Here is an 11,363-nt window from a genome sequence, read left to right as displayed (position 1 = left end):
AGGCTCAGCACACAGCAGAGAACCTGCTGCAGCTCCCCATTAAGCGCCTTTACATCAGCCTGCCTGAGTCCTACCCTCAGGGTGATCCAACCCAGGACCACTGGGATGACAAAGCCACTCACTCTGGCCAGCAGTGAGCAATCTCTTGAGGGTGCTGCCAGGACCCTGTGCAGAAGGCAGGGTAGTGTTATCTCGGCAAGCCAGCCAGCAAGAGCCTAGGGAAGAGGCCACACTGGTCCTCTCATGGAACAATGAGGGCCACTCAGGCTGCCTTTAATCACTCTGACACTATATGTGCAGACATCTGCTCTTCCGAGTCCTCAAAACGCAAGTCTGGAGCCTCCCGCGGTCACCCTGAAGTCTGGCTGCACGTTGAGCAGTGAGCATAGCTGTCTGAATTTCCCTCTGATTCTGTCCAGGTCTTCATGGAGCCTTTCGTAAGTGGTGTCATCATAGGGAAAGTGCTGCAGCGGTGCAATCAGCTTCTCTACCACCTTCATCTTCCTGCTGTCTTTCTCACCTGCACCACTGTGTAGGAGATACTTCCATGCAAGAGCAAAGCCACGGTAGCACCCAATCTCAGATCCAATTTTGGCTCCGTGTAACGTGCCATACTGCCTTCCTTCAACGATCCCCAAGCTGCTGCCTTCTTCATAGCCTTCCTGATATCCCTCCCCATGGAATCTCTCATCCGCCATCACGACGGCGTCGGACATGTCCTGCTCCACAGCCATGGTGGCGGCCCGGTTCTCCCCGGGCCCTCGCACTCCTGCCATTCTGTGTAGTAGTCGCCAGCCGCCGAGGAACGGCTACAAAGGCCCGGCTTGTCAGCTGGAGGAAACCACTTCCGAGAAGTAGCTTTTAAGGTGCCAAAAGTTGCCATGCAAGCTTCCAAAGGAAGAAAACAACCAATAGTCCTATCCAGTTATGATGTCTATGGACCACAACAACGACCAGCATGTCACCTAAGGATGCAATATGGGATTTCTCAAAAGTTGATGAAAATGCTTTAGATTCAGATGTTGCTGGTTATATAATGTTGTGAATTTACTAAAATCACAATATATTTCAAAGAAATTATGTTTTGGTATGTAAATTGTATCTCTAAATATCTATAAAGCAAAGAAGCAGCTCATAGAAAGGGGGTCTATAGAGTTAATTGTGATTGGAATTATGTGATTTTAGGTACAGTTCAAAGACACAGGAGAATGAAAATAATGCTGGTTTCTAATGATAACAATGCAAACAGCGTGAGAATGCAGAATTGCTGTTTATTGGTTCATTGGCAAGAATCATTTTTGAGATTATGAGCAATGTAACCATAATTACAGAACAATATGTATTGATCAATTAGGAAAAAACTTCTAAAATACATAGACATGCCATGCTTATACTCCCACATCACACTAAACTATGTTTTATCAGAAAATCCTAATCCCAGATATGTGAAGCGGTGTGCTACCACTTTGAGCTATTACAACCATTTATACCTCCCTCAACTCCCTCCATACTGCTGACCTCATAGACACTTTACTGAGTAAATAATTTTATCTTCTCTGTGGGGAAATGCCTCCTAAATTAGAAGTATTGTGAGTGACAAGGATGTCCAGAGGAGTTTCATTGCTCTAACCCCAGAAAAGATGTGTGCATTGCTATTTAGAGAAAACAGAGCTGACTAAAGTTGGTGAGTGTACCTTTGAGCTTTCAGAACCCACAGAGTATCACCTTGGCAGACCACATGATTTAATGGGCTATTGATGAAATAAAAGAAGGAAGCAAAAATACATTCAAAAATCTATAGAAAGGTATTATTTATATACTATACAGCAGGGAGTTGTTGATGAAGGTAATTTATCTTTTGGTCTCCAAGATCCACACAAGTTCAACCATTTAATCATATAATATAGAGACTATTATTTACATAAATGAAAAAAACATGTCTAAATTATTTTGATGAAAATGTTAAAGACCAAGAAAACCTTTTTTACTGCTGGACAATCATTTCTGAAGGCCACCACACTTATATGTAATTCTAGAACATAAAAGAAAAGACTTACAGCTCAAGTGACTTCTGGAACTCAGTAGTAGGCTTGGCAGAAGCATGGGGTATTAGAACTATGGTCAAGAAGGCACTGAGGCAAAAGACTCATGGTTTTGTGACTAGCAATCTGAAATACATGCAGCATTCTGTGGAGCTAAGCTTCTGATCAATAGCTTTACTGTTTTACTTCACAGTTCAGGGAAAGCAGTACTTTCAGGCTAAAATATTTAAGTATAAGCTACAAAGTCAGTGGTGAGAAGATCTCATCTGAATATGGAGCCTCTGTCTTTTGTAGTTCACTGCAAAGCGACATTCTTTTCATTTTTTTCTTTAGTGATGCATATTCATTGTCCAGAATGCTGGCTTTCATAAAGACAGTTTCAGCAAGTTTATCATATATTTTGACCATACTTATCCTCTTTCCTATTTTCCTTTTTTCTCTGCCCTCTTCTTCTCATTTTTTTAGTATCTTTCTCCCTTGAGTCTTTCTACTGTTTCTTGTCACATGTATACCTCTGTGTGATGATATGTCATATATCTAACACATAGATTGTTTTATTTGCCTACAAAATGTTATGATATACCTTTCTAAGTTTTGCTTATTTCACTTAATCTAATGATCACTAATCGTATCAGTCTCCTGGAAATGGAATCATTTCCTTCTTCTTTATGGCTGAGTAAAGCTCTGTTGTGTATAGGCAGTGCATTTTCTTTATCCGGGTAGCTGCTGACAAACACCTTGAGTCATTCTGTAAGTTGGCTACCGTGACCAGTGTTGCAATAAATATGGGTATGCAAGAATCTTCTGTGACATGCCACCTTAGAACCTCCTCAGAATAGGAACTTCTTTTAAAAAATTTGTTTCAACTAGCATACAAAGTATTAGGTTTCATTGTGGCATTTTCAAACAAATTTTCCTCAACTCTTCACTCGTTCCTCCCATCTCTCTGACCCCTTGTTCCCTTCTGCCTCTAGGAGGCTCCTTTATCCTTTCATGCCACATGTATTCTACTTCCTTCCTCACCACTTCCATTTTCTATCTCTGTTTGCTCCTCCTACACTGTTTACAGAGTCAGTTCTCCGGAGTGAACATATTCATCCTGTAGTGTGCCAGCATCTTGGAAGCTTGTCATTTCCCTAGCAAATAGATATCAGTTTTCTTGCCAGTCAGTGTGATTTTCGAAACCTTGGAGTACCCCCCCCCCCGGGATCATTTCACTCTGTGCTAAGGACAAGAAATCTGATCTTTTGCCTTTGACACAGGAGAGGAGAGTTTATTTTGAGATTTGGGGAGCTGAGGCACATGCAGTGAGGGACAGTACAAATGTTTGCTAAATTTCTTTGTATTTGAAAGTGACTTTGGTCTCCAAAATCTCACTGAAACCCAAGCTTCCAAGGAGGATACCCTTCATCTTTAGAAGGCCCATTGACTAAACTTAAGGCTAGGGTTAAGGGGAAGCATAATATTCAAGGCAAAATATTTAAGGCTCAAGAATGTATAGTAGTCCAAATGGAAGCACCAGAAACACATACTGTACACCCATTCTAGGTAACTCCATAGTATTGCTCTGGTTTCGAGGTATAGCATCTACTTCTCTACCAAAAAATGAAAAATAATGAATGGAAAGGGAGCCTAGTAAATTCAGATATCTTGACTATTCACTCTTAAAATTACAAAGCTACCTCATCTACCCTGAAGAGCTGAACCAGGAAGTAGAGTGCACTGTTCCTTGAAGATTAAAGAGAAAGCAAAGACCTGTGGGAAAACCTTTCAAGATCAAGTTTCTAGATACTACAGGGCTTCACCTTGCACAATTACACCAATTGTTGCTAATGGAACAAAAGCGACTCCTTTAATATAAAGGAAAACATTTGTAAAACTAAAAAGACACCATGGCAACCACAATTCAAAACTATTGATTCTAGGAAACGTATGTGAAGGTCGTTAATGTTTTTGTGCTTTGCCAGAACATTTACCAGAAAAAGCTTATAGCTTCAGTGTTTCTTACAGTGAAATCTGGCGACTTGCTTGGGAGGACTATCTCCTGTTTGTGTGGTGGAAGAATCATGGGAAAAATATCAGTTGAAAAGATTGTCAGAGTTAGGGGACAGATGGCCTCCCAGGATAGACAAATTCTTATTTGAAGCCCATTGTTGGTAATTCAGACCTTTTAAATGTTTTTATTTAATTTTTTGAGGATTTCATATTGAAAAGTTTTGCAGCCCAATAAACCTCTTCTCCAACACAATAATACAAATCAGACCAAAACAAACCAAATTAGAAAAAGCCCAGGTTTAATGAATACTAAGTGTTCCCAGGTGGACTTCCAGGCCCTCATAGAGGAGACAAAGAGGAGATGGGGAAGGAAGACTACATGTTTGTTCTCTGGGGAGTAGTTTAAATACCCTGTGGGAGTGGTCTTGAGCATCTCTGGGGAGGGGGTCATCGTTTGGTGGGCTTTGCAGGAGGGAGGTGGAGTATGGACTGTAGCAACTCCCAGAGGAGGGACCTTGGGATGGAACTTCCAACCAAACAATGGAGGTGGAGTCTGGACTGAGGCAACTCCCAGGGGAGGGGCCTGGGATGGAACTTTCCACCCAAATACCCCAGACTCTTTGGATATAGGGATGTCAGGGGCTGGGGTAGAGCCTTAACCCAAACACACATATTCCCATTACATTCTTTCCCTTCTCTCAATCACTCCCAGGTATTTATTCCTTTCCCTACCTATTCAACTTAATGTTTTTTTTCTCTCTCTAAAATAAAAAAAAACAAAAGAAACAAAAAACATCTTAACCCAAACCCAAAACAACAATACAAAACCAAGCAAAACAAAAAACCACATAAAGACACACACACACACACACACACACACACACACACACACACAGTGTGCATGCACCATGGAGTCTGGTTTGCATTGGCCAGCTATGTTTGGTCATGGGAACTGCCCTACATTGTGGTTGATATACCCAGGTTCACAACACTGCAAGAAAAACTGATATTTACACTCACAGCAGCTATCAATTGCAGATAGCTTGTTAACTGAAGATGGAAATTTCTGCCCACTTCCTCTCCTCTGTGCTCAGACTTGGTCTGGTTTAAGCTTGTGCAGATCTTATGCATGCTGTCACAATCTCTGCTACTTCGTATGTGCATCTTCCCTGCTAATTTATTCCTGAGAAGCCTGTGACCCCACTCTACATCCTTCTTTCAATGGTAGTGTTCGAATATGCATTAAAATTTTATCTGTGCAAGTTCAAACAATTTCATAGAAATTGTTTGGAATAAAAACGAATGCCTTGTCGTTACTAGACATTTGGGAATCCCACAAAGAAGGAAAAAATCAGTTTACATATATCAAGGATCCACCGACCTTCCAGAAAACATGAAGAAAATCTGATGCAAGTAGCTATTGAAGGCTTACTCCATTTGTGAGGTAATAATGTGATTGTCTTTTCATTCTGAGCTAAATGGAAGCTCTGAAGAAACAGCCGTTGTTTTGTTAACAATTCACATTTTGATGTTTCTAGCCAAGCTCTGTGCTCAGATTTGGTCTGCATTGTACAGATCTCTGCATGTTTTCAGAGTCTCTTCCCATGTGCTTAAACTAAAGCAAGACAAAATCCCAGTGCATAGGAAGGGACAAGATGGTGGGCACGAAGTCCCTCCACTAGCTGGGAGCTACTGATGTTGCTGGCTGCTAGGAGAGGGAGAGTCAGTTTTCTTTAAGGGTGTGGCTTCTCACAGTTGATAACACTTCAGGGAACGACTCCAAGCCCATCAGTAAGGACACTGTAGAAATTGGCCTCCTTGATCTTTAAAAGAGGAAGATAAGTATTTGAGTGGGTAGCAAGGCAGAAGTAGATCTTGGAAGACGTGAGGGTCTGATTATGGATCAAAATACATTATATGAAAGTCTCTAGAAATGAACAAAATATTACTTAAAGAACTTGAGTCTTAATAAACCCCAATATTGCATCATACCAAACAAAACTACCAGAATATCTAATAGTTAGCCTTAGGTCAGGGTCAGTAGCCAGCAAAAGAGAGGAAGCCTCTTGACCTTTGTGATTGTACTGAATGCCTTCTCAGGCAAAGTTGGAGTGGATATTTTCTATTAAAAGACTAAAAGCTTCCTCTCACTAAAAAAAAGAAAGAAAAGAAAGTAACTGAACACAAACAACACCACCCACCCACTACTCCCTATAAAGATAATACTAAGGAGGCTAGCTCACTGAAATCTACCCAAGATGTTTTTATTTCTTGTTGTTGTCTTTGTTATCTTATGGCAAGCTTAACAATAGTTTGTTTTGGCAACATGTCTTTTTTACTAGGAGCTTTCTTTTCTTCCATCAAAGCCTTAGATTCCAAGGGAAGCAATGGGGATTCCCACTCTTGGTTAAAGGAAACAAACAAACCATGGCAAACTGAGGAGGGGTATGCAAAGAACTTAACCAACCGCTTCAATCAGTCCTGTACTATGTTTAATCTGAGCTGTTTGTCACAACACCAAGTTTTATAGAAATTGTTTGGAGTAAAAATGAATACCTTTGGATAGCAGACATTTGGGGATCCACAAAGAAGCCAAAATCAGTTTACATATAATCAAGGATCCACCAACCTTCCAGAAAACCTGAAAAAAAAGCGGAAGCAAGTGGCTATTGAAGACTTACTCCATTTGTGAGTCAATAATGTGATTGTCATCTTATTCTGAGCTAAGTCAGGGCTCTGAAGAAACAGCTGCTGCTTTGGGTAGCAATTGACATTTTGATGTTTTCTAGCCAAGCCCAGGACTGATGACCTTCAACACAATTAGCTCTTTAATCACCAGGATGCCTCATGATTATTTGATGTCCTCCTGCTCTCTGCATTCACACAAAACTCTATTATTAGACTTTCTTTTCTCCAAGAGCACCAGGCACAAAGGAAAACCAACCTTAACAATTGCATTTCTAGGGAGATACTGATTTATTCAGTGGGGAACCCGGTGAGAACTGCATCTGACTAAGTGACGCGGGAATGCAAATGGACATGTTTATCAGATGAAGAGACTTAGATTCCATAGCTTCCTGAAGTGCCATGCCCCTGGCTTATCACATCTCCTCACACATAGCTGTTCTTTTTGTCATTCTGTATGAGAGAGTATAAAACTTGCCTTCTACACAGTTGACCTCTTTCTAGAAGCCATTATCTGTAATAGCTCACTGTCTACAATGTAACTTGAGGCTAATATTTTGTTCCTTGACTGAGTTTCTCACGTAGCTCATGATAATGGAAAAAACTGTGTCGGTTTTCTCCCCCTTCTTAGTATAAATGAATGAGTCTGACCTTTGGGGGAAGCTTTCTTCATTAAAACACATTAAATGGTTCTTTTTTTCTTTATTGTATTTTTCTTTTGGGAGGAGGATGCCTGGAAGGACAACTGGGTAACAACAGAAAGGCATTGGTTTGGGGAAGGAAGGTAGAAGAGCGATTGGAAGAAGGGCATGATGGGCTGGGGTATGGTTGGAAACAGCTTGTGCAAGGCAAGGAGGGGGGTATTTCAGGAAGAGTAAATGGAGAGTACAGAAGGACCCTGGTTGGCTTAGCTCATCTTGACTTTGGGCTCAGGTTGATAAAAATCCCTTTGCTTTTTTTCTCCCTTGGGTGCTTGAGTTCAGTTGTTGGTATCTGTAGTAAGCACTTTGAGATTGTTTGTTTTGTCTGAACTGATACAAACTATTGTCCCCTGGAAAGAGGGAACATCAATTGGAAAAAAAATGCTCTTATCAGATTGGCATCTGGGCCTGTGGGACATTTTCTTAACTGTCAATTGCTGTAGGAGGACCAACCCACTGTCGGCGGTACCATACCTAGGCAGGGAGACCTGAACTACATAAGAAAAGAAAACCAGAGGGAACACATTAGTAAGCAGTGTTCCTCCATATTTCTGCTTCAGTTCTCTCCAGGTCCTTGTCTTCAGTGCCTTCCTTAGTTTCTCTTGATGATGGACTATAGATGAAATAAACCCTTTCCTCCCTATGTTGCTTTTTGGCTCTAGGGTTTATTGGACCCTAACGTTCAATCACTGAGGAGGAGGAATCACCTCAAGAGACCATCTCTCATATCACAGCTGATGTAAAAGCATGAGGATTTTATTAATTCTGTCATGACAGGGTCTTCCAGCAGTCGGAAGGCTAGAAGACCCTGAATGTCTGGTACAGGCTATTTTTAAAGGGAAAAACCACAGAAGGAAGGGGTGTCTGGGAGTTGTTCTTTAACTATTAGCTTATTCAAAAAAGCTATTACCAATAATTGGCTAGAGAGTGGTTGCCAGGTCAGATGAGGTAAAGGGAAACTTCTGAGGGTCACTTTGCCCCTTCCCAGAGACTAAGTCAAAACATCAGTAACTGAGTCAACACCTAAGGGTTATCTTGCCCCTATTCAGGGAGATGGAAAGTTCCCAACATCTCAGTATGTGCATGCATAGCTGTTATGTCCTTGGTTCCCAGGAGAGGAGGGGAAGTACTGAGAGTTGTCAGAAATGGCTTCAGAATTGTCTTAAAGTTCTACAGGTTTATCAGAGCAACAGAAAGTAAACTAAGATGGCGGTAGTTTTGTGTCCCACTTTCCTCTATGCTTTCCCACAGTTTACCTCAGGCCTCCTGACCTCTCTAACTATACCCATATTCAGGACAGTGAGTGGCTGTACTCCTAGTCTATATTTTGTCAGGAACCCACTTCCCTGACAGTAGAGTCTCAAACTGGGGAAGGCTTAGACACAAAAACATTCTTGTTTCACTATAGGGAAAAAGAAAGGCAAAGAGATTCCCGTTTCAAAAACAAACATTGCTTTGAAATACGGCACTTGGTAACAGACACAACTACAGGCCTGGAACCTATGCATTTAAATATAAGCAATAATGTGCCCTATGAAAAAATAATAGAAGAATGTTAGTTGAGAAGGAGCAAGTTACAGAGAAGTTGCTTATAGATTTGATGAGAATCATTGTTTTATACTTTTCCTTTTCTTCAGCTTCACAAAAAATAATTTAAAAAATCTCCACTGCTCTTGAGTAAAACTGATGTAGACTATAAAGGTTAGAGGTGAATAGGGCCTCTTATTCCAACTCTTACAGTTGTCTGTGTCTTTCAGAACTTTTCTTATTTTGCTCTGTACTGTCACTCTCTATGTCTCAGGGGACTGTTGAGGTCTCTCGTGGCCTGTTCTCTTTGTCCACTTTCTTTAAATATTTATTTATTTATTTATTTATTTATTTATTTATTTATTTATTTATTGTGTATACAATATTCTGTCTGTGTGTATGCCTGAAGGCCAGAAGGGGGCACCAGACCCCATTACAGATGGTTGTGAGCCACCATGTGGTTGCTGGGAATTAAACTCAGGACCTTTGGAAGAGCAGGCAATGCTCCTAAACCACTAAGTCATCTCTCCAGGCCCTTTGTCCACTTTCTTGATCTTTTCTCTTGGTCTGCTCTCTTGGTCCTCTCTGTGCAGTAACAGCCTCTTGGTCCTCTCTGTGCAGTCATAGCCTGTGTTTCAGGGTTTCTCTGATGTCACAAAAGGGGGAAGAGCAGGGTTTAGCGGCAGAGTAGGACTTTCAGTTTATAAGGTTCAGTCAAGGCTCACTCACCGCCGTACCCGGCAGACCCACCCCCTCCTGTGCCAGGAACGTGCTGCCACTGGCACCATGCCCTACCCATACCCAGCACTAACCCCGGAGCAGAAGAAGGAGCTGTCTGACATCGCTCACCAAATTGTGGCTCCAGGCAAGGGCATCCTGGCTGCAGATGAGTCCACTGGAAGCATTGCTAAGCGGCTGCAGTCCATTGGCACTGAGAACACCGAAGAGAACAGGCGCTTCTACCGCCAGCTGCTGCTAACTGCTGATGACCGTGTGAACCCCTGCATTGGGGGGGTGATCCTCTTCCACGAAACACTCTACCAGAAGGCGGATGATGGACGTCCCTTCCCCCAAGTTATCAAGTCCAAGGGCGGTGTTGTGGGCATTAAGGTAGATAAAGGCGTAGTACCCCTGGCAGGAACCTATGGTGAGACTACCACCCAAGGGCTGGATGGGCTGTCAGAACGCTGTGCCCAGTATAAGAAGGATGGAGCTGACTTTGCGAAATGGCGCTGTGTGCTCAAGATTGGGGAGCATACTCCTTCAGCTCTTGCCATCATGGAAAATGCCAATGTTCTGGCCCGTTATGCAAGCATCTGCCAGCAGAATGGCATTGTACCCATTGTGGAGCCTGAAATCCTCCCTGATGGGGACCATGACTTAAATCGCTGCCTTTATGTAACTGAGAAGGTACTGGCTGCTGTGTACAAGGCTCTGAGTGACCACCATGTCTATCTGGAAGGCACATTGCTGAAGCCCAACATGGTCACCCCAGGCCATGCTTGTACCCAGAAATATTCCAGTGAGGACATTGCCATGGCAACTGTCACAGCACTGCGTCACACAGTGCCCCCTGCTGTCCCTGGAGTCACTTTCCTGTCTGGAGGGCAGAGCGAGGAAGAGGCGTCCATCAACCTCAATGCCATCAACAAGTGCCCCCTGCTGAAGCCATGGGTCTTGACTTTCTCTTATGGCCGAGCCCTGCAGGCCTCTGCTCTGAAGGCCTGGGGCGGGAAGAAGGAGAACCTGAAGGCTGCCCAGGAGGAATACATCAAGCGAGCCCTGGTAAGGCAGCCTGAAGGTGGGAGCGAGTGCCTGGATGTGAGGGAGGAGGGGCCACCCAGAAGAACTCTCACCTGGTTTCTCTTTCCTTTTAGGCCAACAGCCTTGCTTGTCAAGGAAAGTACACCCCAAGTGGTCAGTCTGGAGCCGCAGCCAGCGATTCTCTCTTCATCTCTAACCATGCCTACTAAGCAGAGGTGATCTAAGGCTGCCCCATCAACGCTCCAGGCCCCCGCCTACCCCCTTGCTTTTGAAGAGGGGGCCTTCAGGCTTTCCCATCACTCTTGTTGCCCTAGTGACTGGTGGGGGTGTTGTCTGTGAATGCTAATTCTGCCATCCCTTCCAGCCCACTGCCAATAAACTACTTAAGGGGGAAAAATTAAGATTCAATCAATGGGGTCCACTCTGATAATTTTTTCTACGACGTTGCCTCATTATTTGCAGCTCTTTTCTATTTAGAATTTTCTCACCACCAATCTCTGTATTCTGATATATCTGGGTCTCATAACAAATTTTACCTCACAGTGTTTCTTAAATATTCCATCTAATATAAAGTCCCCCCTCCAGCATCCTACTGGAAGATCAAATACTGTTTTTGTTAAAGAATGCACCACCTTGTTTCACTAATGGT

At 42.8% G+C, this 11,363-nt stretch overlaps 2 protein-coding genes across 2 annotated transcripts; one reads left to right on the top strand and one right to left on the bottom strand.

The window, feature by feature from the left end:
* Positions 1-251: 251 nt before the first annotated feature.
* On the bottom strand, positions 252-776 carry LOC119805497 (protein LTO1 homolog). The gene has a single exon (XM_038317457.1). It carries the CDS (start codon positions 774-776, stop codon positions 321-323), a length of 456 nt encoding a protein of 151 aa, XP_038173385.1. The 3' UTR covers positions 252-320.
* Positions 777-9,721: 8,945 nt separating this feature from the next.
* On the top strand, positions 9,722-10,923 carry LOC119805102 (fructose-bisphosphate aldolase A-like). Its single transcript, XM_038316955.1, has 2 exons — positions 9,722-10,735; positions 10,828-10,923. The coding sequence occupies exons 1-2, from the start codon at positions 9,737-9,739 to the stop codon at positions 10,921-10,923; spliced, it is 1,095 nt and encodes a 364-aa protein (XP_038172883.1). The 5' UTR covers positions 9,722-9,736.
* The last annotated feature ends 440 nt before the right edge of the window (positions 10,924-11,363 follow it).

The sequence above is a fragment of the Arvicola amphibius genome, chromosome X (assembly GCF_903992535.2).
Source record: "Arvicola amphibius chromosome X, mArvAmp1.2, whole genome shotgun sequence".
NCBI lineage: Eukaryota > Metazoa > Chordata > Mammalia > Rodentia > Cricetidae > Arvicola > Arvicola amphibius.
This window is presented reverse-complemented; position numbering and strand designations above follow the sequence as displayed.